Source organism: Haliotis rufescens, unplaced genomic scaffold (genome assembly GCF_023055435.1).
Source record: "Haliotis rufescens isolate VD_foot unplaced genomic scaffold, xgHalRufe1.0.p SCAF_4, whole genome shotgun sequence".
NCBI classification, from domain to species: Eukaryota; Metazoa; Mollusca; class Gastropoda; order Lepetellida; family Haliotidae; genus Haliotis; species Haliotis rufescens.
Genome location: NW_025964112.1, coordinates 43554672 through 43580567, shown reverse-complemented (window position 1 = coordinate 43580567; position 25896 = coordinate 43554672). Strand labels below are relative to the sequence as shown.

General features: G+C 42.9%; 2 protein-coding genes across 4 annotated transcripts; both read left to right on the top strand.

The window, feature by feature from the left end:
* The first annotated feature begins 1842 nt into the window (after window positions 1–1842).
* On the top strand, window positions 1843–11307 carry LOC124135916. Of its 3 annotated transcripts, none has more exons than XM_046501601.2 (7): window positions 1843–1975; window positions 3434–3510; window positions 6211–7289; window positions 7690–7754; window positions 8426–8534; window positions 9443–9508; window positions 10485–11307. In XM_046501601.2, the coding sequence occupies exons 3-7, from the start codon at window positions 6212–6214 to the stop codon at window positions 11159–11161; spliced, it is 1995 nt and encodes a 664-aa protein (XP_046357557.2). In that variant the 5' UTR covers window positions 1843–1975; window positions 3434–3510; window position 6211; the 3' UTR covers window positions 11162–11307. The 3 variants fall into 3 exon arrangements, with proteins under 3 accessions (XP_046357557.2, XP_048237692.1, XP_048237691.1); XM_048381734.1 differs by lacking the exon at window positions 1843–1975 and adding an exon at window positions 1993–2301; XM_048381735.1 differs by lacking the exons at window positions 1843–1975; window positions 3434–3510 and adding an exon at window positions 1992–2301.
* Window positions 11308–14166: 2859 nt separating this feature from the next.
* Window positions 14167–23189, top strand: LOC124135917 (E3 ubiquitin-protein ligase TRIM71-like). The gene is made up of 6 exons (XM_046501602.2): window positions 14167–14521; window positions 18353–19450; window positions 20049–20113; window positions 20482–20569; window positions 21063–21131; window positions 22271–23189. The coding sequence occupies exons 2-6, from the start codon at window positions 18379–18381 to the stop codon at window positions 22930–22932; spliced, it is 1956 nt and encodes a 651-aa protein (XP_046357558.2). The 5' UTR covers window positions 14167–14521; window positions 18353–18378; the 3' UTR covers window positions 22933–23189.
* Window positions 23190–25896: the final 2707 nt, after the last annotated feature.

Sequence of the window (25896 nt, the reverse complement as noted above, 5' to 3'; positions counted from 1 at the left end):
GCGTGGGTAGCCTTGTGGTTAAAGGGTTCTGGCGACACGTCGAAGGTCCGGGTTCGATTCCCCACATGGGTATGTTGTGTGAAGCCCATTTCGCCGTCATATTGCGGGAATATTACTAAAAGAGACGTAAAACCATATTCACTCACCCCACATACACTGTCACGACACAGTGACTTGATCTGTATCACACACGACGCCCTATGGAGATTCCGAGGAATCCACAGCCCCCCCCAAAATATTCCAGCAGATACAGGAAAAAACATTGCCTCAGGTTTCACAAAACTTTAAAAAGAATTTTGTAAAGCAATTGTGTATACAGTGACAGAAACTATATACGGGGTAGTCTCTAAATATAATGCACTGAACCTCCAAAACATTTATAATTAGGTGAGTGAGTTTTTAACAGTATTCCAGTTATATCACGGCGTGTCAGCTTAATGTGGGAGAAAAGCCCGAAGTGATGCAGGTCTCGGACGTTTACCACTTCGGTGAAACCCACGAGCACGGGTATGGTGCTGACAAACGTAGAAACATAATCAGGGCGAACCGGGATTCGAACCCACAATCATAGGTTCCTTGCCTGCCCAAGGGACGCAACTCTGCACAGCGAATCGCGGCGCGTTATACGACTGGGTCCCCCGTACTCCCCAAAACATTTATAAACCGATAAGGATTAACACTGACGTAGTACTGTCTTATGTCAAGGAGACTTAACTTGTTACCCATCAGTTTTCAACACAATAATATATGGCGTGTCTTCATTTGCTGCGGGGACCGCCTCCGGTCCGGAAGGTCCGGGGTTCGATCCCCGGCGGCGTCATACCAAAAGACGTTAAAAGATGGTACTTGTTGTTACCCTGTCTGGCGCTCGGCATTAAGGGGCTAAAACAAGGACTGGTCGGCTCGGAGTCAGTATACTGTGTCTGAGTGGGGTATTCATGTTAAACTGCGGCATGGTATCTCAGTGAGCTAGCACTACAAATCGGCATCAGTCCGGACTAGTACAAGCAGACACACAAACACACACACGTACATGCACGTCACTATATAAGTACAATAATCTTGGACGCGACGTTAAACCCCATTTCACCTCACCTCATTTGCTACGAAATTAATAAGTGACATTACAATTTGTTTTAGATACCACCGAATGGCTACGAATGCTCTCCATGAATCAGTTCACATTTCGTGTTACAATTGAATATACATCACATTAATCTTTCATATCCATATTATGAAAACAAACAGTAGACTAATTAGTATCCGTTTCTTAATATCCAATTCTCTTATAAATTTACAAATATTTAAACACGGAAAAATCATTGACATGATAAAATGTATTTGTTGATATTGTTTTTTGGCTATTAAGATATCGCTTCCTCCATTATTTATATCAATAAAGTAATTATTTCGTATAGTACAGAATAACCAATTAGGCATTTTCAGTAATTAACAGTTTATGAGCATCACGTATTTATTCTTCATCCCATGCTCCTCGGGGGCACGGGTGGCCCAGTCGTCTAGGGCGCCGCGATTCACTGTGCAGAGTTGCGTCCTTTGGGCATGCCAGAAATCTATGATTGTGGGTTCGAATCCCGGTTCGCCCCGATTATGTTTCTAGGTTTGTCAGCACCATACCCGTGCTCGTGGGTTTCACCGAAGTGGTAAACGTCTGACACCTGCATCACTTCGAGCTTTTCTCCCACATTTAGCTGACACGCCGCGATATAACTGGAATACTGTTAAAAGCGGCGTTAAAACCAACTCACTCACTCACGCACCCATGCTCCTCACAGCGATATGCCGTTCGCGGAGCTCTGTATACCGAGAGTGTAACGAAGATGTCACGCGCTTGGAAGGAGCGGTCTCCGTACGAAGGGGGGCAACTCTCATTATTAACATGAGCACATGCGAAGGCGTCGCAAAACGGAGATGAGGGTTGTTGTGGGTTCGTGCTGAGACGATTCAATATAACGTATGGTTTGGAATACTTTGGATAGATACTATTTTGTATACTCGGTGTCACAACACACCATGCTGTCACTGCGTATGGCGTAATTCGTCATTCAGATCAGACAATGCAGCCTTTGTTTTGATCTGTGTACTCCTATGCCGGGCCCCATATGCGCGTCGTCAACTTGCGCCAAGCTTATAGTGTTATATGAGAGACGGTGCTCAGCTTACGTCTCTCACATCACAATTGGCGCAAGTTGACGGCGCGCATAGGGAGCCGGGAACCAGCATATTTCACTCGCAAGCTGCTCCCTCCGAAATTTAAACCGACACTGCATAGGCTACATGGTACGAATTAACGTAACGTCAATATGTTTACATGTGTTATATTAAGACATGTTATATATGCTATCTACGGTGTAATCATATTGTAGGGACTTAATTAATTGTGTTTACGGAAGTAAGTGACATCACAACCACATGAACTCGATGATAGCGTGTATAGCATAATACATTCGTATAGAAAAAACATTCACACCCCTCTATATACATATAGACTATATATTTAGAGGGGAGTGAATTTTTTTCTGTACGAATATATTATTCTATACACGCTATCATCGAGTTCATGTGATCACAACCTCCTTGTTTGATCATGGGCGACCATTTCACCACTTCTATGGTGGATGGATTTGTTTTAATTATAGCTGGGACAGGTACTCGGGTCGGGTGGGTCCTGAGTAGGACTCGGGTACCCACAGTACTACCCAGACCCGTGGTTAGTCATGTGATATATTGTTTAATAGCAAAAAGTACCTAGAACTTCAACTTTTGCACTATAAGTGACAAATCTTCGCATTTATTTCTGACTATGCACGCATTCTTTTTTACTTTATATGTTTGAAAAGAGACAAAACTTCAGTCAACTTCAGTGTATGCATGACCAGATCCTTTTATTTGAGTACGGTATCTAAATACATTTTGCCAGGGCTACAGTCAAACTATTCCCAATCGGACATTTGTACAGTCTATCCCTTCAGAACAATAGCAGGTACCCTGGGTAGGGTAGGGTAGGGTAATACTCGGGTGGGTACCCGGGTGGTAAATTTGGACTCGTCCCAGCCCTAGTTTTAATGGAACTAATTTTGACTCTGGTTTTACAGAAACCAACAACATAGTGACTAGAACTAGAAGTCCTTAGAAAATGGGTCACACTTACACTCTACACACCTCGAACAGCTTCGATTTATTTCATTAATACTGAGGATTCACAATAAACTTTGATATATTGTCCTTTGTAAGCTTTTGTAGTAGATAATTCAAAGTGTGGACTAAGGTAAGATAGTAGAATGTCTGGTACTTACGAGTACTTGAGTATTACATGTAAGCAAAGTTGTTAATTTTTAAGTTTGGCATTGAATGTTGATTGATTGTTTAGTTATTTCTAATTGATGGCATTTATTTTTCCATTATCTTTCAGACTCCACGCCAGTGATACTATATGTGGTTTGACATACGTACATGGTCGAAAAACAGGGTGACTTAATCATTTTCCAGGTATACATACACAGTGTATGTGAATATAGTTCACAAATTAGTGGTGTCATTATACTTATTTTGTATGTTCACCAGTGATGCCATATGTGAGGTGCCCCTCTAATTCCATATTGTCTTCCAAATCACCACATGCGGGTGAATTTGTATCTATCTGCTGGACAAGTACTCAAATTTAAATTCAAACAAACTTTATTTCGCTTCAGGTCATGACATGAAATACAAAAATACAGTAAACTGCGTTTATAACGAAAACACTCATAACAAACTGACAGTTATAAAAAAAACTGTTTTTTTGGTTCTGGCCATTTGCTGGTATAAGCTGTATATATGCTTATAACAAACTACAGTTAAAAACGAAATAGAATTAGAAGTCCATTTTAGTTTGTTATAACTGTAGTTTAGTGTATAGATGTCTCTGGACACTTGATGGAGGAGGTAGTGTGCATTTGGTTCACATAATCATGATAATCATGATAATACCAATGGCTAACATTCAGTGTGACATATATTAACACATGGCTAGTCCATTTAGAATTTTATTTTGTAAGAATTGTCACAGGACGAAGATATAAAACCAAGTTATTCTTGGCCCAATATCATTTACATACTCATATATAATACTCGTATAGCATTCTAAGATGGCCCATATCAATAATCATAGTGACAGGACAGTAAGTGGTTCACTGAAGCACCAGGCAAATCATTCAAAAATAGACCTATTCTTATGGATTTAAGTATAGTTTTGTTATGACAACATTTTAATACAGTCATAAGTACCTGGTATTGATCGGCATACAGATTTATGGTTGTGAGATCAAATACAACTACCGTTATCGACGTAATAAGTGCCCCGCTCTAATAAGCGCTCACGGTGACATTTGCTAAGATATTGGCTAGTGAACAATCCCAATTAGCACCCCTTCCGATTGATCAATGTACACAAGACTTATTTATTCGCGTATAATATGCACTCATGTGTTATGTGCACCCTTAATTGTGGGCATTTAGTTCTGGAAAGATATATCTGTCGTACATAAACATTTCAGGCTGTCAGCATGAACCACGAAATTTATCTTTCAACTCTGTTTTTTTCAACAAAATAATATTCTAATAAGAGCCCCCTATTTCTAATTTTGAGAGCGCCCTGGGTGCTTATTACGTCGAATACGGTATGTGTGAAGAGAAAACCAGGGTGTAGTGAAAAGTAATTGAAGCGTCTGACCAATCACCAAGTTACTTAAAGTATCAACGATTCATTGCCATACTTACTGTTTCACATCTTTATGTCATTTTGAAATCTTGCTAAGTTATGTAGTTTCCTTGGGTTGTCAGTATTCATCAGGTCTTTCAAAGTAATTAAAGTGCACATATTTCCTCCTCTAAGAATGAGAGTAAGGACAAATTAGAATATAGTGTTATTCATCTCCCAGGTCATTTTATATATATTATTACATAATAAACAAATTCTGTTATTGTGGGGACATTCGTCCATCTACCAACTTCTATTGGGAGTCTGTGGTTACAAGTTCTAAGTGGAACAAGTGGCATGGATAACTGTCTTGGCAGGTCAAATAAATACTATTAAAGCAAACCATATTCTTTGAAGAGCCTGTAAAATATACCTTGAGGCGTTTTAGTGACTGCATTCCTCTGATCTGAATTGTTTGATGTTCAGTTGAGTTTAACCATGGTAAATTATGAAAGCCTTGTTGATGCAGTATATAGCTAAGACTATCTAATGAAAGACCAGTGAAGACCCAGGAGAATAAATCTTCAGCAACCCATGCTTGTCGTAAGAGGCGACTAACCAGATCGGGTGCTCAGGCTCGCTAACTTGGTTGATGCATGTCATTGTATCTCAATTGCGTGGATTGATGCTCATGATGACAATCACTGGATTGTCTGGTCCAGATGCTATTATTTACAGACAGCCGTTAAATAGCTGGAATACTGCTGAGTGCAGAGTTAGACAACAAGCAAACAAACAAAAATCTAATGAAGTATGGATATGTTCAATCCAATCATATGTATATTTAGTATCATATAAAAGTACCTTATACATCAATACACATATTTGTAAGTTACTATCTAAGCTGAATAACCCATGTGATAGGTAGCCTTCACAGTGCCCCAAAGAGCATATACTGGGGGGGTACTTTTTATCCAGTAGAGGCTGCCGTCTTAGTAGGAATACAATACCAAAGTGGTAAGTCTCTCGGGGTCGAAGTATACTCGTTCAGGTCCCCAGCTGGAAATTTCCACACGACATCGTGTAAAAATCATTTTATACCAATACTGTATAAAATATTTTTTTCACTTACTTCCTGTATGATGACCAAAGGTGTGTAAATGCAACATAGTTCATTGTCATTCCTTCAAACACACACACACGTAGACCAGCTTTCTGTGTGAAATGCCCCTATGTGTAGTGTGCAGCTTGTGCTGGTCGTAAGAGGTGAGTTTTAGATTGGGCAGTCAGGCTTGGCATTTCAACTTACTCCAATGGCATGGGGCATTGCTCATACTATCAATCACTGGATTATCTGATATCAGACTCAATTATTCACAGGCCGCAATCAAATAGCTGGAATATTGCTGATCGTTAAATAAAACACACACACAAAACTATGAAAATCTAACAAAATCCACAATGTAGAGGCGGAAGACCCGTGTGATGAAGCGTTTAACATGTATTTTCAGAATGGACCCATTCCCCGTGTGTGTGGTGTGCAGCACGTCCTTCAGGTACAGAGGACCACAGCCACACCTGCTTCCCTGTCTACATGCTGTATGCCAGGACTGTCTCAAGTCACCTGAAGTCACAACTCTGGACTGCTCTGTCTGCTCGAAGAGTCATGACATATGTGACACGGATAGACAGTTCCCCGTTGATGAGGTCGTCCTCGCTGAGGTCCTCCACCTGACCTCCAAACACCGACCAGCAGAATTCCTGTGTACCAATGATGAGGATGGGAACCAGGCTGTGTGTTGGTGTGGGGAGTGTGGGGACTTCCTCTGTGAACACTGCCAGGTATTGCACACAGGAATCAAAGCTACCCGGAGCCATAAGACGACACTGATCCCTGATCTGTCGGAAAAAGTGAAAGGATCGCAATTGGAATGTGAGGAGCACGGCCATTGCCTGGACATCTTTGATGGCGACTGTGATTGCTTCATCTGCTTCCGATGTTTCTACGAAGAGCATGTTGGTCACAGTACCACTAAAGCCGATACGTTTCTTACGACAGAAGAACAGCAGTTGAATAATTGTTTGAAATCTGCTACATGTAAAAAAGAGAAGTTAGACTCAGCAACAAATGATGTGAATGAGCAAACACGGATTATTCAACAGAAAGCTGCTTCTCTGAAGGAAACAGTCCAACACACCTTTGCTGAGTTGAAAACATTGATCGATCAGCGAGAGAAAGAGGTGTTTGTTGAGCTAGATCAGCTTCTGGACTCCATGAGGAACATCAATGACAGTCGACGTCCTATCTTGAAGTCATCAGAGACTATTTGTCAGTCACTCCTTGACTACATCAACAAGACTCTCCACTATGCCTCACCTTCCCACCTCCACAAACTGAAGAGTTCCATCACACAGGCGTTTGAGACCTGCCTAAAACTTGACGTTCCTCTTGTTCACAAACACGAGTCGTCTGTCCTGTTTTCAAAACAGGGGTTGCAGGATATGAAGTCCCTAATATCATGCTTCGGAAGTTTCTTAGCTCCTGTCAAGGACAAGCATCAAGTGACTGAGTTGTCTTCATTCTATTCAGGTATTTCATGTTTTGTTTGTTTGTTTGTTGTTTAACGCCACACTCAGCAATATTCCAGCTATACAATGGCGGTCTGTAAATAATTGAATCTGGACCAGACAATCCAGTGATTAACATCACGCAATTGATCCATGCAATTGGGATACGATGACATGCATGAACCAAGTCAGCGAGCCTGACCACCCGATCCCGTTAGTTGCCTCTTGCCTCTTATTTAGTAGTCACAGTTTGTAGTTGCATGTCATTTTTGTTAGGTGACAAACATGGGGTACCTTGGACCCACTCTGCCCTCCATAAATCTATTGATAGAAAATGTGGAGAGTTGTTAGATTCTGGACACACCAATTTCAGGCGATATGCCACTAATTCAATATTTTGGCATGGTCTTGTTTTTCTACAGATCGTCAGCTGTGCCTTGAATCTACAATTGCCAAACTCAGGGACCAGAAAATAAGACTTGTGAAGGTATTGTTCATTTGCATTAAACTATTTCTTGTCCACGTGTATCAGTCACCCACGTGTTTCACCCACGTGTATCGACCTCCATGTATCGACCTCCATGGTCTAGTGCTAGAGCTTCCACCCGGATTGCGGAAGGTCCGGGGTTCGATCCCCAGCCGCATCATACCTAAAGACGTTAAAAGATGGTACTTATTGTTACCCTGCCTGGTACTTGTCATTAAGGGGCTAAAACAAGGACTGGTCAGTATACTGTGTCTCAGTGGGGTATTCATGTTAAACCTCGGCATGGTATCTCAGTGGGCTAGCACTGTCAATGGGCATTAGTCCGTGCGCACAAGCAGCAATAATCTTGGACGCAATGTTAAGCCCCATTTCACCTCACCCACCCACATGCTTCAGTCATCCACGTGCATTGGTCACCCTCGAGTATCCACCCATGTGTATCAGTTATTTACATGTATCATTCGTACATGTGCATCAGTCGTCAGTCATCAAGGTGTATCAGTTACTGACCTAGATTCACATGCTTACATTATATTGCCATTGTAGTGGATCGCTGCAGTATTTTTTCATGTTACACATCTGTTAAATTACCAACTGAATGTGACACTACATGGAATGCATTGTATAAATCGTAGACCAAGTAATATTTGTGTTCCAACATTTGTCTCCAGGAAAATGGTGAACTGAAGAATGAGGTCCGAGAAAGTGTCCAAGTTGTCAATGACCTCGACGAAGATGTATCCAGGCTGACCTCATTCGTGGTGCAGATGGATCCAGATGGTGAGTTGAACAGTATCTGATTGAAGCCGAATTCAAAGGTGCCCGCCCACTTGTGTTTGTTGGTAGTCTTGGTGGGAAAATAAATAAAAGTGTTCCTTGCTCGTCACTATTGTTTTCCAGAAGAAAGAAGGTCTTACCTCCCCCTTTACTTTGGGGAAAGATGTGTGGAAAGATTTCAGTGGGTTAGCACCATAAGAGCAGCAACAGTCTCTAATTGTACAATCAACCACACAAACATGCATGCAGGTAGCTAAATAGGTACAATTATCTTCACCCGACCTTAAGTGTGGTCCCACCTCACCTCTGGATTGCACTTTGCACACAGACCCATGAAGATCCGGGTTAGGTCTTCGGCAACAGGGGGCACTGGTGGCCCAATCGTCTAAGGCGCCGCGATTCGCTGTGCAGAGTTGCATCCCTTGGGCACGCCAGAAACCTATGATTGTGGGTTCGAATCTGGGTTCGCCCCGATTATGTTTCTAGGTTTGTCAGCACCATACCCGTGCTCGTGGGTTTCACTGAAGTGGTAAACGTCTGAGACCTGCATCACTTCGGGCTTTCCTCCCACATTAAGCTGACACGCCGCAATATAACTGGAATACTGTTAAAAGTGGCGTTAAGCCCAACTCACTCACTCACTCTTCGGCAACAAATGCTTGTTGTAAGAGGCGAGTAACGGGACCGGGTGGTCAGGCTCGATGACTTGGTTGATGCATTTCATTGTATCCCATTTGTGTGGATTGATGCTCATGATATCAATCACTGGATTGTTTGGTCCAGACTGATTATTTACAGACTGCCGACATATACCTGGGATATTGCTGGGTGCGGCGTGAAACTACAAACAAACAAAACAAAACACAAAAGCACACAATATATATTTTGCTCTATCTTGGGATATTTTTCAGGAGGACACAGGGGCATGTTTCTTCATGTTGTGAGGGGAATCCAGAATGAAATTCACTTTATGAAGTGTAAGTACTTAGAGAAATACTTACGTGAAACCTCATTGATCCAGACGGTACCATTCCTAGTGTAATCTACATAATTAAATTTCGGATTAACTGGTCTTGGTTGCGAAATAACTTTGTTATGAATTTTACATGATCCCAACTAGATCGTCTGGAATGTGGAGTTTCCAGGTTAAAAGGCTGGACCAACTAGGTATCTCTGTAACTATCACAGATTTAAGTATTTATATGGAGGTGACTGCCTCTGTGGTCTGGTGGATGCCCAGAGAGCTGAAGGTTGGTGCATCCATCCCAGCTTGCGTCACCAAAAGCTGTTACAAGATGGTACTTGTTGTTCCCAGGGGCCTGGCGCTCTGCATTAAGATGTTGAAACAAGATGTCAGTCTGCTGTGTCTGCGTGAGGTATCCATGTTAAGCTGTTGCAGGGTATATACTGTATTCGACGTAATAAACGCACCGCTCTAATAAGCGCCTACGGCGACATTTGCTACTATATTGGCTTGTGAACAATCCCAAATTGGCACCCATTCCGATTGGTCAATGTACACAAGACACTTATGCGCATATAAAACACACTCATGTCTTATATGCACTCTTTATTATGGGCAATTAAATTCTGGGAAAATATATCTGTCGTATATAAACATTTCAGGCTGTCAGCATAAACCACGAAATTTATCTTTCAACTCTGTTTTTTTCCACCAAAATAATATTCTAATAAGAGCCCCCTATTTCTAATTTTGAGAGCGCCCTGGGCGCTTTTTTCGTCGAATATGGTAAGTGGAATAATCGTTAAACCAACCTACCATCGTACCGCGTCGTTCCTCACAATATCGGTCACGAGATTGTCTGTCCACACTAGGTAATTAACAGACAGGCATCCTACAGCTGGGATATTGCTGAATGCCGTGTTAAACATTAACCACATGCACACAAATACATGGCATGCACAAACATAATCAATATATTGATAATGCAGGTCCGAAGATGATGTTCGACACGGGAAGAGTGTCCACGAACGGGGTACACATCAATGACAAAGGTGTCCTCGTCAATCATGAGAAGCCAGGAGGCGGGCGACCATCTGACTGGACAAGGAAGAGATTCCAGAACTACCATGGTACCAGCAGTGCCTTCCCACTGCCCTCTAGTGGCCTGGTGTACTGGGAGGTGGAGGCGTTGGTAGAACTGGACAAGCCACTGGGTGGCCGGAGTCTGATATTGGAGGTGGGCGTGTGTGGAGAGGAGGCCATGGACAATGCTCCCTTTGTCGGTGGACAACCCAACTCGTGTTGCCTCAGCTTGGCACACAACGATCTTGACAACACGGTTGGTTTGAATATAATGCAGAATGGTCAGTTTCAGGTTTTCATGCAAAATAGGCTAGACAATAAGGCTGGTGTGTTTGAGAAGCTGAAGTATGGAGTCTTGATCAGTGTGGACAGAAGGACTGTCAACTTCATCGACATCAACCGCCAGAGGATGTGGGCGGCTTGTTGTCTGGTCGGTTTAAAGCACAGTGCGAGGATGTGGCCTGTGTTTGGTGTTTTTTCCGGCTCCACCAGAGTGGCCATGAGGCTTGTTAGTGGGGGTGATGTGCAGATGGAGGTCTGGAAAAAGACGCTGATCGGGCAAACCCAATCCTATTATAACTGAATGTAATTCTTGTAGACACACATGTGTTTGTATACACTACTTTCCTCCTGTGAAACCTAGAAACATAATCGGGCGAATAGGGATTCAAACCCACAACCATAGGTTTCTGGTGTGCCCTATTCTGCACAGTGAATTGCTGCGCCTTAGACGACTGGGACACCCGTGCCCCCTGGGCTCGATAGAAACTTATCGTTGGTTCGAATCCCCACCTGTTTCTGTCTGTGAGCACCATACCTGTTCTGTTTGGTGTCAGCAAAGTGATAAACGTCTTAGACATGCATTACTTCGGGCTTTTCTACCACATTAAGCTGACAAACCGTGATATAGCTTGAATAGTGTTGTGAAGCAGCGTTTAACCCAACTCACTCACTCACATAAGGCCAATCGTAAGGCCTATTTTTAATCGGCTAATGAAATGAGGCCTTTTCTGTAGCTGGAGTTTGTGCGAACCCTCCCAATGTCCGAGACTGAAGCAATGTGTGGGGTGGATGGCCTGAAGGCAGCAGGTGGTTCCATGATGAATCAATAAATGAAACCAGAGACCATATACGGATGGTCTCTGATGAAACTAATTTGCTTTACGGACACGTAGAGGCTGCTAACCAGAGTACCGCACCCAGAAGGTATGGGCAACCTTGGGCAATCAAAGTATGAGGTAAATGAGTTAACACTGGTCAATCAATTAACTTGGGGTAAGCCAACACGGGTTCACTTTGGTCGTCCAGGGTTTTCAAATCGAGGTGATGGAGGACATGGTGTATACAAACCCCCCAAGTACTGACATTGACCTCAACCACAGGGAAGCTCAACAGCCATTTACCTGACTTTGAAATGGTAACATACAGGAATGACTACAACGCGATTTGCTGGAGACATGTGGCATTAAGTGAGTGAGTTTTGTTTTACGCCAATATTCCAGCAATATCACGAGGGGGACAACTGAAATGGGCTATACACATGTTGGGAATCGAACCTGGGTCTTAACCACAAGGCTACCCGACCACACCTGTGGCATTAAGGCGTTGAAGAACTGTTACATAATTTTAACTTTGGTAGAACATTCTTCTTTATCAATTTTGAAAATCATTAAATGAGATCTCTTACACTGTTATGACGCTTCTCTGCGTTAAGAGGAAGTCGCGACAGGTGAAGTTTCGAGTTGGACAGTCAACGTGGAGGTTTCTAAATTCCGGGGCTACTATGGAGGGTATATCTGTGTTTTGGTGTCTCCCTTGGCAGAGATGGACATTTCCGAATCGAGGCCAAATTGTTTTAGAATGCTGACATCTGATGTCTAAAGAACACACGCATCTTTCATTATTTTGATCGGGCAGTCGACGTTTGCTCAGTGTTGACCAGACGCGACCTTCTATAGAGGTGTCATCAGATCTTGACTCTTGGGAGTAAACGTTCTGATTTTGATGAGATTGTGTGGGTTCGAATTCCCGAGTCGCCCTGAGTCTTGTTTTGTCAGCACTTTACCTGTATCCCTGGTTTTGCGGAAGCCTTGTGGTAAGGTGAGCGTATGGTTTGCTGATAACTTGAGTTCTATTCCAAACATGGATACACTGTGAGGTCTCCCCTGCATGGTAGGCTGAAAGAGGTTGGCAGCTCTACTCTTCAACGTAACTTGGACCAGCTTCACAAAACGGCTGTAGTAGTACGCATGGAGTATCCATCCCTATGTTGATGCATACATATGGGAGTTCGGACTAAGATCGCTTTGTGAAACGGGACCCAATCCACTATAGCATGTTTAACTGTTCTCTGTACATTTTGTAGACATGTCCATCAAAGAACAAGTTTTGTTTGAAACTTGTTGGTTTTTATTGTCATCTTTATGTTTTTATGTACTGTATTAAAGGCGTCCATCTGCTGCGCTGTTCCATAAAGGTGTGCCCTTATGTTGTGGTCGTCCTTTATGTTTTGTAGTAGTATATGTTTTTTAAAGATAAGTTGTGTTATGGTCTCTCTCACTCTTCTTTGCATATAGGTAGTTAAACATATACTATTTGCTAAAGCAGACAATTCGTAGAAATATATGTATAATACAATACTGAAACCATCTTAACGCTGTGATGGATAGAGCTCTAGGGTCGTTTGACAACGTTAGAGGCGATAAAATTGTTGCATGAAACATCGGACGGAAAAAGTGAGTGAGTGAGTGAGTAGGGTTCCACACCGCTTTTAACAGTATTCCAGTTATGTCACGGTGTGTTAGCTTAATGTGGGAGGAAAGCCGGAAGTGATGCAGGTCTCAGACGTTTACCACTTTGGTGAAACCCATGAGCAAACCTAGATACATAATCGGGGCGAACCGGGATTCGAACCCACAATCATAGGTTTCTGGCGTACTCAAGGGACGCAACTCTGCACAGCGAATCGCGGCTCCTTAGACGACTGGGCCACCCCTGCCCCCTTGGACGGAAGTAAAACAAAGAACAGTTATGAATAACTAATTGTGTGTACACTTGTCTACTCTTTAATATACAACTAGTACCTATCAATTTTTCATCAGTGAAATTCAATTTATATATTCATACAAAGCAACCGTCCATGGTGGTCTCGTGGATAGAGCGTCTGCCCGGAGTGTGGAAGGTCGGTCGATCCCCGGCAGTGTCCAACCCAAAACTTGTCTTGAGAGGCGGTGGTCGGGTGGTCAGGCTCTCTGACTTGGTTGATGCATATCATCGAGCCCAGTTGCGTGGATCAATGCTCATGGTGTCAATCACTGGATTGTCTGGTCCAGACTCGATTATTTACAGACTGCCGTCATATAGCTGGAATATTGCACTGTGAGCAACGCCCCGAATTATCGGGTATGACAGCCTCTGTGGTCTAGTGGTAGAGCGTCCGATCCGACAACATGAACGTCGGAGATATTGTCACGAAACACAAATACATTGCCTATATATAGTTTACTAGCGCTGTTGGTGTTATTCATGGAATTGATTTCATTGATCGTTTTAAGGGAAGTAACTCTCAGCTTGCACTGTCATCAATACATTACGAGCAGCGTGCTTCATATAGTTCTGGCTACACGATACTGAATGGAACACAAGGGCACGTGTTGTATAATTTGTATTGAGCTCTGCAGAGTATTTACGCCCAAATGTGGATGTTATGCTTGGTTTGTGAAATATATGTTACTGGCCGATACACATACAGTGTTAGTTTTCCTTTCACTTTCGATTCCAAGAAATGAAATGGGAAAGACTTCCCTGAAGTACTGGGGATTCCCCTCCTGTCCAAATCAAGGCCGTTGTTAACGGCTGTGTTTGTCTGCTTGACAATAGCTGATCATTACGATCACAAAGAGATCCGCTCGGACATAACAGTACACCATGTAAAAGCACACAGGTAAGTTTTCATTTCATGGTTAAGTTTCCAGTGAGAAATATCGTCCTTTCACAAATACCATGAAACACAGTGTTTTGAGAATGTTCATTGACTAGGTCAATAGGACTTATATCTTGTCATTGGCAAGTGCTGACACGATTTGGTTTCCTGACGTTATGACTGGTTGTAGATCAATACTTTCTTCTGTTTTCGAACAAAAAATGTCTCCTGACAGGAAGAAAACAAGAAACGTTTTGTGTTAAAGAATACTCTGTAAATAATGAAATAGTGAAGATCAGTAATTATATTATACAGCTAAAATATGACCAATTGTTTGTAATGATAAAATGATATTTTTCAAGCATTTAAACACGGTAGGCTTATCATCACTCTACAAACTTCAAGGAGATTAGACACCTCACCGAGGAAACACGTACATGTACACGTGATTGTTACATTTCTTGGAACAGGGTAGACTAGTCCATTGGGGTGAAAAGGGTAGACCGATTCATGGTATGAAATGTGTAGACTCATCCATGGGTGTGGAACGGGTAGACCCTTCCATGCATTTGAAATGGTGAAACCTACCAACTCCAGCAACCCATGCTTGCCGTAAAAGGCGACTAACGGGATCGGGTGGTCAGGCTCGCTGATTTGGTTGATGCATGTCATCGCATCCCAATTGCGTGGATCGATGCTCATGATGTCAATCACTGGATTGTCTGGTCCAGACTCAACTATTTACAGACCGCCGTCATATAGGTGGAATATTGCTGAGTGCGGCGTTAAACAACAAACAAACAAACAAATGTTCTGTACACATTCCCATAGTCCCTTCTCAAAGTGGACTCTGACAATTGTTACCTTATTCTGAACATGATAGCCGTCTTACCATGAGAACAGCGTCCCTCCCTCGATAATCATACAACACAGGTATGGGCTCATAGTCCATATATATTGTATGCCCATGCTTGCCGTAAAAGGCGACTATGCTTGTCGTAAGAGGCGACTAGCGGGATCGGGTGGTCAGGCTCGCTGACTTGGTTAAAGCACGTCATCGATCCCAATTGTGTGGATCGATGCTCATGATTTTAATCACTTGATTGCCTGATCCAGACTCGATTATTTACAGACCGCCGTCATATAGCTGGAATATTGCTGAGTGCGGCGTAAAACAACAAACCAACCAACTCTTAATAGATAATAAGAACACGGAGCTGTGCTCCAGGGTGTCATTGGGTATGAATAAAGCAAAAATGAAAACGTGGTAAAAGGTTCACAGCTTTATTACAAGCAGATAATTGTATCAATAGACGACACTATGAAGCATCAAAGACCCATTTCACACTGGCAATGATCACTGATGAATTAAATCAGAGCAAATATACAAGCTGATTAGCTAAGCAACTGTATAAAAACAGAGGGCCTATCCCTCAAATACGTCTCTTGGACCATAAAATAGATGAAAAACGCCTGAATAGCGAACTAGTCTTTTAGACTTATGACTCACTTATTCACTTTTACTGGGCAAGCAAATACTAAACTTCCCAAATATACAAGGTACTTGACCTACGGAGTATCTAGACTCACAATCATTAAAAGGTCCCTGACCAAAGGAGTAACTTGACTCCCAATAGTAAATAGGTTCTTGACCTAAACGAGACAATCATGGGAAAGTTGGTTATCAACGGATTGCTAAAAAAGCGGCGTATAAAAAAAACCTAGCTAATAAGCTTAGCTCAATACAACCAGAGTAAGTCCCGTAATTACTTACGAACGAAACCTGAGTTTCGAATGACCACCCAGTAGCAAGAAGACCCCTCAACGGTCTAGCGGAGCCTGCCGGTAAAGACACATGGTTTTGACAAGGGTTTTAACCCGTGTGCGCGGACGTCTGAGAGGTCAACCTGTCCTAGTCAGCTGGGGAATTGCTATAACCAGTGGACCCATGAAGATGCGAGGCAGAATAGGTCTTCAGCAACCCATGCTTGCCGTAAAAGGCGACTATGTTTGTCGTAAGAGGCGACTAACGGGATCGGGTGGTCAGGCTCTCTGACTTGGTTGATGCATGTCATCGGTCCCAATTGCGTGGATCGATGCTCATGATATTAATCACCGGATTGTCTGGTCCAGACTCGATTATTTACAGATCGGCGTCATATAGCTGGACTATTGCTGAGTGCGGCGTTAAACAACAAACCAACAAACCAACCAATAGCTACTGAGGAAATCAGAGTGTGTTTCCTAACTTAGGGAAAAGCCGAATAGCACATTAATTAACTATCAAACCAATACGAGATGTAAAAAGTAAGATAAAGCGCTGAACATAAGCTACCCAACAGTACAACTAATATGTACAATTATTGAGGTGGCAAAAATGACCATTAATACAAGAGAAATATCTACTAGTATCAGATTATCCCTCTACTGCGAGAAAATCAATGTTACTAAAACATCTTCCATTCACGAATAAGGTCACAAACATAAGAGACAACATGTATCAAATATATACATGTTAAAAGAGTGTGATTAAACCGCTTGAGAATAAAATGTACGGGTCACTAATAGGCCAACAATGAATGTGAAGACACTGGATAACGACGACAGCCGGAGTTTGCCGAATCGTGACGGAAGCCTGACCATAAAGAGAGAGTGTAGCGAACACAAGACCGTGACTCGACTGGTTTTAAATATAGATTAAGTGTCCATAGTTTTACGATCCAAAAGCATCAACACGGTGACAACATCAACACGACGGCAATCTATTTCTTCCTCAAAATAAATTTACAAAAACTGTTCTAACGCGTCATTTGAACTTTATGTTGGAGGAAAGCCCGTATTACCGCAGGTCTAGACATTCCATGTTCATGTGATAAACACATTGAGTGACTTTCGTAAAATTAATGCAGCTCTTAGACGTTACATGTTCATGTGATAAACCCATTGAGTGACTTTCGAATAATTAATGCAGGTCTTTGACGTTACATGTTCATGTGAAAAACCCATTGAGTGACTTTCGTGTAATTAATGCAGTTCTTAGACGTTACATGTTCATGTGAAAAACCTATTGAGTGACTTTCGTATAATTAATGCAGGTCTTTGACGTTACATGTACATGTGAGAAACCCATTGAGTGACTTTCGAATAATTAATGCAGGTCTTAGACGTTACATGTTCATGTGAAAAACCCATTGAGTGACTTTCGTGTAATTAATGCAGGTCTTAGACGCTACATGTTCATGTGAAAAACCCATTGAGTGACTTTCGTGTAATTAATGCAGGTCTTTGACGTTACATGTTCATGTGAAAAACCCATTGAGGGACTTTGGTATAAGCTCAAGGTCACCGTGACCTGGTTTGACTGATGTTGAGGGTTTCTTTATGAAATATGCATTAAAAACAAAAAGGGCCTGCTTGATTCCCACTGCAGATCCATACAGGATTGTGGTCATCCTAGTGGTCATCCCAGTGGTCAACCTAAACCAACAGTGATGTCACAAGCGGGCATGTTTGTTTGTTTTGTTTGCTTGTTGTTTAACGCCGCACGCAGCAATATTCCAGCTATATGGCGTCGGTATGTCAATAATATAGTCAGGACCGGACAACCTAGGGATTGACATCATGAGCATCGATCCACGCAATTGGCATACGATGACATACATCAACCAAGTCAGCAAGCCTGACCACCCGACCCCGTTAGTCGCCTCTTACGACAAGCATAGTCGCCTTTTTACGGCAAGCATGGGTTGCTGAAGACCTATTTTACTCCGGGTCAAGCGGGAATAATTGTATTTCGTATGATTGATACATGTACATTAAGCCACACTAATTAAACTTCATTTGCGTATTCAGCTGCATGGCGAGTGCATCGTCCATCAATGGATTTGTTCCCCGTGTGTGTGGTGTGCAGAACCGCCTTCAAGTACAGAGGATCACAGCCACACCTGCTTCCCTGTCTACATCCTGTATGCGAGTACTGTCTTGAATCAACAGTTATAACAACTCTGCGTTGCTCTGCCTGCATGGCAAGTCACGACCGGGATGGTACGAACTTTCCCCTGGACGAGATCGTCCTAGCGGAGGTGTTCCATGAGACGGCCAAGCATCACCCCGCATCCTTGCTGTGCAGCAATAAAGAGGACGGGAGACAGGCTGTGTGTTGGTGTGAGGGGTGTGGCAACTTCCTCTGTGAACACTGCGAGAGGTCCCACGAAGAGGTCAAAGCAGCCAGACACCACAAGATGCAGTCGATATCCGATCTATCAGTCACAGGAACAGGATCACAAACTGAGTGTGAGAAACACGGTCAGCGACTTGATATCTATGATAACGACTGCGACCGTTTCATATGTCCCCAATGTTTCTACGAAGACCACGTCGGCCACTGTACCACTCGTGCCGACACATTCCTGGAAGATCAAAAGGAACATCTGAGCAATCACATGAAAGCCATTTCTGATAAGATGGAAAACATAGCAATGGCAAACACGAACGTCGATAAGCAAGAAAGAGTTATTGAACAAAAAGCTACGTCCCTTCGGGAAATCATGAAGCACACCTTCTCCGATTTGAGAACTGTGCTAGATCAGCGAGAGAAGGAGATGCTTGTCGAGTTGGATCAGCTTCTGGACTCCATGAGGAACATCAATGACAGCCGACGTCCTGTCCTGAAGTCATCAGAGACTATTTGTCAGTCACTCCTTGACTACATCAACAAGACTCTCCACTATGCCTCACCTTCCCACCTCCACAATCTAAAGAGTTCCATCACACAGGCCTGTGAGTCTTGTGAACGTGATGAAGTTCCAAACGTTCACAGACTCGAGTCGTCTGTTGTCTTCTCAAAGCAGAGCCTGCGCGATTTGTTGTCATCAGTTTCATCTTTTGGGAGCTTCCTGACTCCAATAGGAGAGGCGGATCAAGTGGATGAATTTACCCCGCTTGATTCAGGTATTTGTTTACAACCTGGTACTTTGTTAATGTTCAGGAGGGGCGGTGGGGTAGCCTAGTGGTTAAAGCGTTCGCTCGTCACGCCGAGGACCCGGGTTCGATTCCCGACATGGGTACATTGTGTGAAGCCCATTTCTGGTGTCCCTCGCCGTGATATTGCTGGAATATTGCTAAAAGCGGCGTAAAACCATACTCTCTCACTCACTAATGTTCAGGAACCAACTCCCGAATTTGACTGAGGGTAAACTAACAATACAAAAAATTGGCCATATACTTTTTGCTTTTTCGTCATATTTGTTAGCAGGGCATTTGGTTACTGAATGTTGACTAAAAGCTGATGGTCTTTCTTTCCTACTTAGAGGCGTTGGGTATTACCGAACAAGCGATTTGGCGGAACATGAATTGTACAATTGACTCTGCTTCTTGGAGAGGGTCTTATGATTATGGAAAGGGATTTATCACTTTTATTAATTCATTTCCTCACATTATGACTTTGCTGATGTTCTAATCATGAACGGGTATTTACTTTATTCAGCTGGTAAATACAGCACAGCCTGGCAAAGATGAATGAATCTGACTGTTCTTTGTTTTTCTGCAGTTTGTGAGATGACACTCAAGTCAACTATTGCAAAACTTCAAACACAAAGGAAAGATGCAGAAGAGGTACATTTGCAAGTATATTCATAAAACTTTGTTTCTGGTCTTATATATCATATTTCATGATCTTAGGAAATGACACACTTGACTGATTAAAGTATTTTAGTACTCATAAGTATTCGGAGTGGAGAATACAATGTTTTGGGTTAATGAAGCATTGACAGAATGAGGTTCTACAATGCTCAAATTAATAGGCAAGTGTATTTGAGAAAGTCAGCGGTTAGGTAACAATATCATATCAAATACAAAGTGTGAACGTGACCAGTATATACTCAATGGGTATTGACAAATACGGAAATTCTACTTGATTTGTTGGAAAAGACGAATTATTCATGTTTTAACATGTATATTGCCACAGTGTTGTTTTTCTGTAGCAAATAGAAGCACTGAGAGGCAACATCAAGCAGCTCAGGGGGGAAATGAGCCGACTGCGCAGGACTATTGTCAGTTTAGACAATAAAGGTAATTATTTAAGATGTTGGTCATGCAGACTCGCTGACTTGGTTGACGCATGGCATCGTATCCCAATTGCGTGGATCGATGCTCATAATATCAGTCACCGAATTGTTTGGTCCAGCCTCGATTATTTTACAGACCGCTGTCATATAGCTGGAATTTTGCTGAGTGCGGCGTTTAACAACAAACAAAAAAACAAACAAACAAACAAACAAATCATACAGTTACAATGTTCCCATTCATGTTATTTCTACGAAAAGAAACTATGGTAATTGCTGTCCAGCCCTCAATGGCACATAGCCATAGACAGGTCGCACGATGGATTACATGTTTGTCGAAAACACGATGTTTTTACATTCAGATAATGCCACACATTTGATCATTTAGATTTGCAGTAGATAACTCCATGTTCCGTTCTAGTGATACACTGGGTAGAATCAGCAAAGAATCCCGTTCAACCAGTGGTTTGATATTCAGTGGGCAACTATTTTGTTTTCAGCACTCAACGGCAACACGTGCCTGTATGTGCTCGAGAGCAGCCGGGACAGTACCATTGCTGCTATCGAATGTAAGAAAATCTATGATGTTATATGTTCAATGAGGTAGTTTTTAAGCCGTATTTCGGGGCGGTGTGGTAGTCTAGTGGTTAAAGCGTTCGCTCGTCACGCCTAAGATCCGGTTTCGATTCCCCCCATTGGTACAATGTGTGAAGCCCATTTCTGGTCTCCCCCCCTCCCCGCAATGTCATTGCTGAAATATTGCTAAAAGCGGCGTAAAACCATACTCACTCACTCACTCACTCAAGACGACCTCCAATAACACCCTGTCGTTAATGTGAGAAGAAAGCCAAAAGTTAAGTATGTCGTAGACTTTTCAATAATTGTAAACCCACTGGAACAGGCCTGGTGCTAGCAAACCAAGGACGATTGATTCGAACCCACAACCAGCGGATCCTGTAACGTTACGGAGGGTAACTCCTTACGGCGGATGAAGAGATGTACTACTGAGATTCCCATGTCATCTGATACACAGTATATGTTATACGTCTGGAGCTATCTCTATGTATTTGTGGGATAGACTTATTTTCCCATTTGTGATTCCATTCAATTTTGGATCGAATGCATGATACATGGTTATTAGATATTTGTAACTATATCAAAAACATCTTAGAAGAAGTGAGATGGACCCGTGAAGAGCCGGGGTAGAATAGCTCTACAGCAACCCATGCTTGCCGTAAAAGGCAACTATGCTGCTTGTCGTAAGAGGCGACTACCGGGATCAGGTGGTCAGGCTCGCTGACTTGGTTGATGCATGTCATCGATCCCAAATGCGTGGATCGATGCTCATGATATCAATCACTGGATTGTCTGGTCCAGACTGTGTGATGTATCAGATGTAGCTGCTGTGTAAAGACTATAATCCATACAGTGATTCAGTAAGCAGCAATTATTTACAGACCGCCGTCATATAGGTGGAATATTGCTGAGTGCGGCGTTAAACAACAAACTAACAAAGAAACAAAGTGAGATGTCATTGACTAGCGATGAACATTTTGTACTAAAGTACGTTTAGGATGAGGACTTCTATTTGCTAGATATCATTTTCAACAATGAAACGCCATAGTGTCAACGAATTATTCTTCTGCTATACACTGCAAGACTCGTCACATGTGTGGTCATATTGCAACAATGTATTTCTCACATGCAGGCCCAAATATGGTGTTTGACTCAGAGAGGGTTAACCTGCAGGTGGTACACATCGATAACCAGATCCTCATCAACAGGAGAAACTGGTCATTCATGGGCCGGAGTGGGCAGCAAATGTGGAAGAATTACAGTGGTACCAGCAGCACCTCCCCACTGCCCTCTAGCGGCCTGGTGTACTGGGAGGTGGAGGCGGAGGCGGAACTGGACAAGCCACTGGGTGAAGGGAGCCTTGTGCTGGAGGTCGGCCTGTGTGGAGAGGAGGTCATGGACAGTTCAGCCAATATAATTGGCCAGCCATCCTCGTCTAGTCTCCTGATTAGCGTCAGCGACAATCGCAGCACTATTGGAATGTATCTTACAGTGAGTGGACATACGTTAGCCTTCATAGATGACGTGTTTAACAATGATGCGGGCATGCATGTCAAACTAAAGTACGGAGTTCTCATTGACATTGATGAAATGAAAATATGCTACATCGACATCACCAAACGGGAGATTTTGGGATGCGGACATTTGGAAAAGATGAGTTCTGGTACTGAACTATGGCCGATATTTGGGGTTTATGATGGACCCAGGAGAGTTGCCATGAAGCTTGTCAGTGGCCAGGAGATCATTATGGAGGTCTGGAAGAAGGAGCTCCTTCAGAGAGCTTCCAGCCAGTGATACGACGAAACTGTTGTTCACCTCGTTTTGTCTATGTGGACACCTTCACATAACAACTGTAGCAGATATGTACATACGACTTCCAAAGTGTTTCGAGTTGAGTTCAGTTGAAACAAATGTACATTTTATGTAATTAATAACCAGTCGCTGTGGCGATCCGGGGTAGAATAGGTCTTCAGCAACCCACGCTTGCCGTAAAACGGCGACTACGCTTGTCGTAAGAGCCGACTGACGGGATCGGGTGGTCAGGCGCTTTGACTTGGTTGATGCATGTCTTCGTATCCCAAATGCGTGGATCGATGCTCATGATATCAATCACTGGATTGTCTGGTTCAGACTCGATTATTTACAGAAAGCCGTCATATGGCTAGAATATTGCTGAGTGCGGCGTTAAACAACAAACAAACAAACAAACAAGCCAAAAACATTTTATGTAATGGGTGACCAGTCTTTTTTCATGTCATTATATTTCCCTTGCAGATATGACGGTGGTTTCTGATATGAAAATAATGTTACATTCATTGACGTGTATAAAGCTAGATTAGATTGTATTACAGTAACAACACGTGATGTTCTACAGAAATTTGAATATTGTATACACTATAGCTTTATATTCCCATCATATGGATGAGTACAGAAACGTATTATTGTGATACCCAGTAAATACTGTCTGGGGAACCAGGTTAGAATAGGTCCACATTACTATTGTTTGTCGTATATAGGCGACAAAATGGATTGGACAGTCAGGCTCGATGCCTGTTTGAGTACCATCCCGCGAAGATCCGGGGTAGAATAGGTCTTCAGCAACCCATGCTTGCCGTAAAAGGCGACTATGCTTGTCTTAAGAGGGGACGAACGGGATCGGGTCGTCAGGCTCGCTGACTTGGTTGATGCATGTCTTCGTATCCCAAATGCGTGGATCGATGCTCATGATGTCAATCACTGGATTGTGTGGTCCAGACTCGATTATTTACAGACCGCTGTCATATAGCTGGAATATTGCTGAGTGCGGCGTAAAACAAACAAACAAACAAACAAACAAACAAACAAACAAACCATTGTGCCCGACTATGTGTGAGGTTGCTCAATATAATAACCACTGGTCTGTATGCCTGACCGTCCGTCCAAGAATTTGATTATAATAATTCCATTTATGATGCGCCATTCCATACCCCGGTCAATGGATCACTGTGCATTCGATGTTCATTCTCAGCTCCTAGGGGAGTATACAACCCAAGCTGCATGTGAGGCATTGGAAGGGTAACAGTCACATTACCATCTCATCCTACCGTGAAGGCACTCTCGAACAGTCACTTGCCAAAAGGAGACACCTCCTTTACCACGTGTGCTTCAGTGTGGGGCAGGGCCGAAGTCCTAGACACCCTCAGAGCTGCCGAAAACGGCCACCCATTCAATTATACTTATTGTTACCCTGTCTGACACTCAGCATTAAGGGACTAAAACAAGGACTGGTCGGCTCGGAGTCAGTATACTGTGTCTGAGTGGGGTATTCATGTTAAACTGCGGCATGGTATCTCAGTGGGCTAGCACTATAAATCGGCATCAGTCCGGACTAGTACAAGCAGCCACACACACAGACACACACACGCATGCGGGTCGCTATGTAAGTGCAATAATCTTGAACGCGACGTTAACCCCCATTTCACCTCACCTCACCTATTGCTGAAATATTGCTGACCGTGGCGTCAAACAACTTTCACTCACTCTCATTGTTCGTCACTTTATGGGGGGCACGGGTGGCCCAGTCGTCTAAGGCGCCGCGATTCGCTGTGCAGAGTTGCGTCCCTTGGGCACGCCAGAAACCTATGATTGTGGGTTCGAATCCCGGTTCGCCCCGATTATGTTTCTAGGTTTGTCAGCACCATACCCGTGCTCGTGGGTTTCACCGAAGTGGTAAACGTCTGAGACCTGCATCACTTCGGGCTTTCCTCCCACATTAAGCTGACACGCCTCGATATAACTGGAATACTGTTAAAAGCGGCGTAAAACCCAACTCACTCACTCACTCACTTTATGGTTTAGTTCCTAATTAGTGTATTCCCGGGCCACGTGGTTGTGAGTAAGAACAAGTACCGTATTCGACGTAATAAGCGCCCACGGCGATATTTGCTAATATATTGGCTTGTGAACAATCCCAATTAGCACCCCTTCCGATTGATCAATGTACACAAGATTTATTTTTTCGCGTATAATACGCACTCGTGTGTTATATGCCCCCTTAATTATTGGGAATTAAATTGTGGGAAAATATATCTGTCGTACATAAACATATCAGGCTGTCAGCATAAACCACGAAATTTATCTTTCAACTCTGTTTTTTTCACCAAAATAATATTCTAATAAGAGCCCCCTATTTCTCATTTTGAGAGCGCCCTGGGCGCTTATTACGTCGAATACGGTAATTCTTTTAACAAAATAGTAGTTGGAGTATGTGCACAGGTTGATAACGGTAGCTGATGCATGAGTGTTGATATATGCCGTGTATCTACGACCTCGTGTAGAGTGAGTGAGTGAGTATGGTTTTACGCCGCTTTTAGCAATATTCCAGCAATATCACGGCGGGGGACACCAGAAATGGGCTTCACACATTGTACCCATGTCGGGAATCGAACCCGGGTCTTCGGCGTGACGAGCGAACGCTTTAACCACTAGGCTACCCGACCGCCCCACCTCGTGTAGATGTTTGCTGGCCATGTGATGTATATATTACCATATCAAGTGTTAGTTTACTTCCACTTCCGCCTCAAAGGCATGGTATCAATAAAGCCTTTAATACCTTGAAGTTAGTCCTGCACCATGACTGTGGAATTTATGTTTTTTAGGTATTTTCTTTTACTAAAAGCCAAGTCAAGTCTAGATCAAACTAACCAAGCCTAGTTTGCTTGATTCCACAGCAGAAGAGGAAAGGTTCTTTCGAAGAAATTTATTTTCTCAAAGACATGT

Excerpts from the sequence above, each read along its gene's own strand:
- LOC124135916 (XM_046501601.2), top strand. The coding sequence starts at position 6,212 with ATGGACCCATTCCCCGTGTGTGTGGTGTGCAGCACGTCCTTCAGGTAC. Across the intron at positions 8,535-9,442 it reads GGTGCAGATGGATCCAGATG|GAGGACACAGGGGCATGTTT; the intron begins GTGAGTTGAACA and ends GATATTTTTCAG. Across the intron at positions 9,509-10,484 it reads TGAAATTCACTTTATGAAGT|GTCCGAAGATGATGTTCGAC; the intron begins GTAAGTACTTAG and ends TTGATAATGCAG.
- LOC124135917 (XM_046501602.2), top strand. The coding sequence starts at position 18,379 with ATGGATTTGTTCCCCGTGTGTGTGGTGTGCAGAACCGCCTTCAAGTAC. Across the intron at positions 19,451-20,048 it reads ATTTACCCCGCTTGATTCAG|TTTGTGAGATGACACTCAAG; the intron begins GTATTTGTTTAC and ends GTTTTTCTGCAG. Across the intron at positions 20,570-21,062 it reads TGTCAGTTTAGACAATAAAG|CACTCAACGGCAACACGTGC; the intron begins GTAATTATTTAA and ends TTTTGTTTTCAG.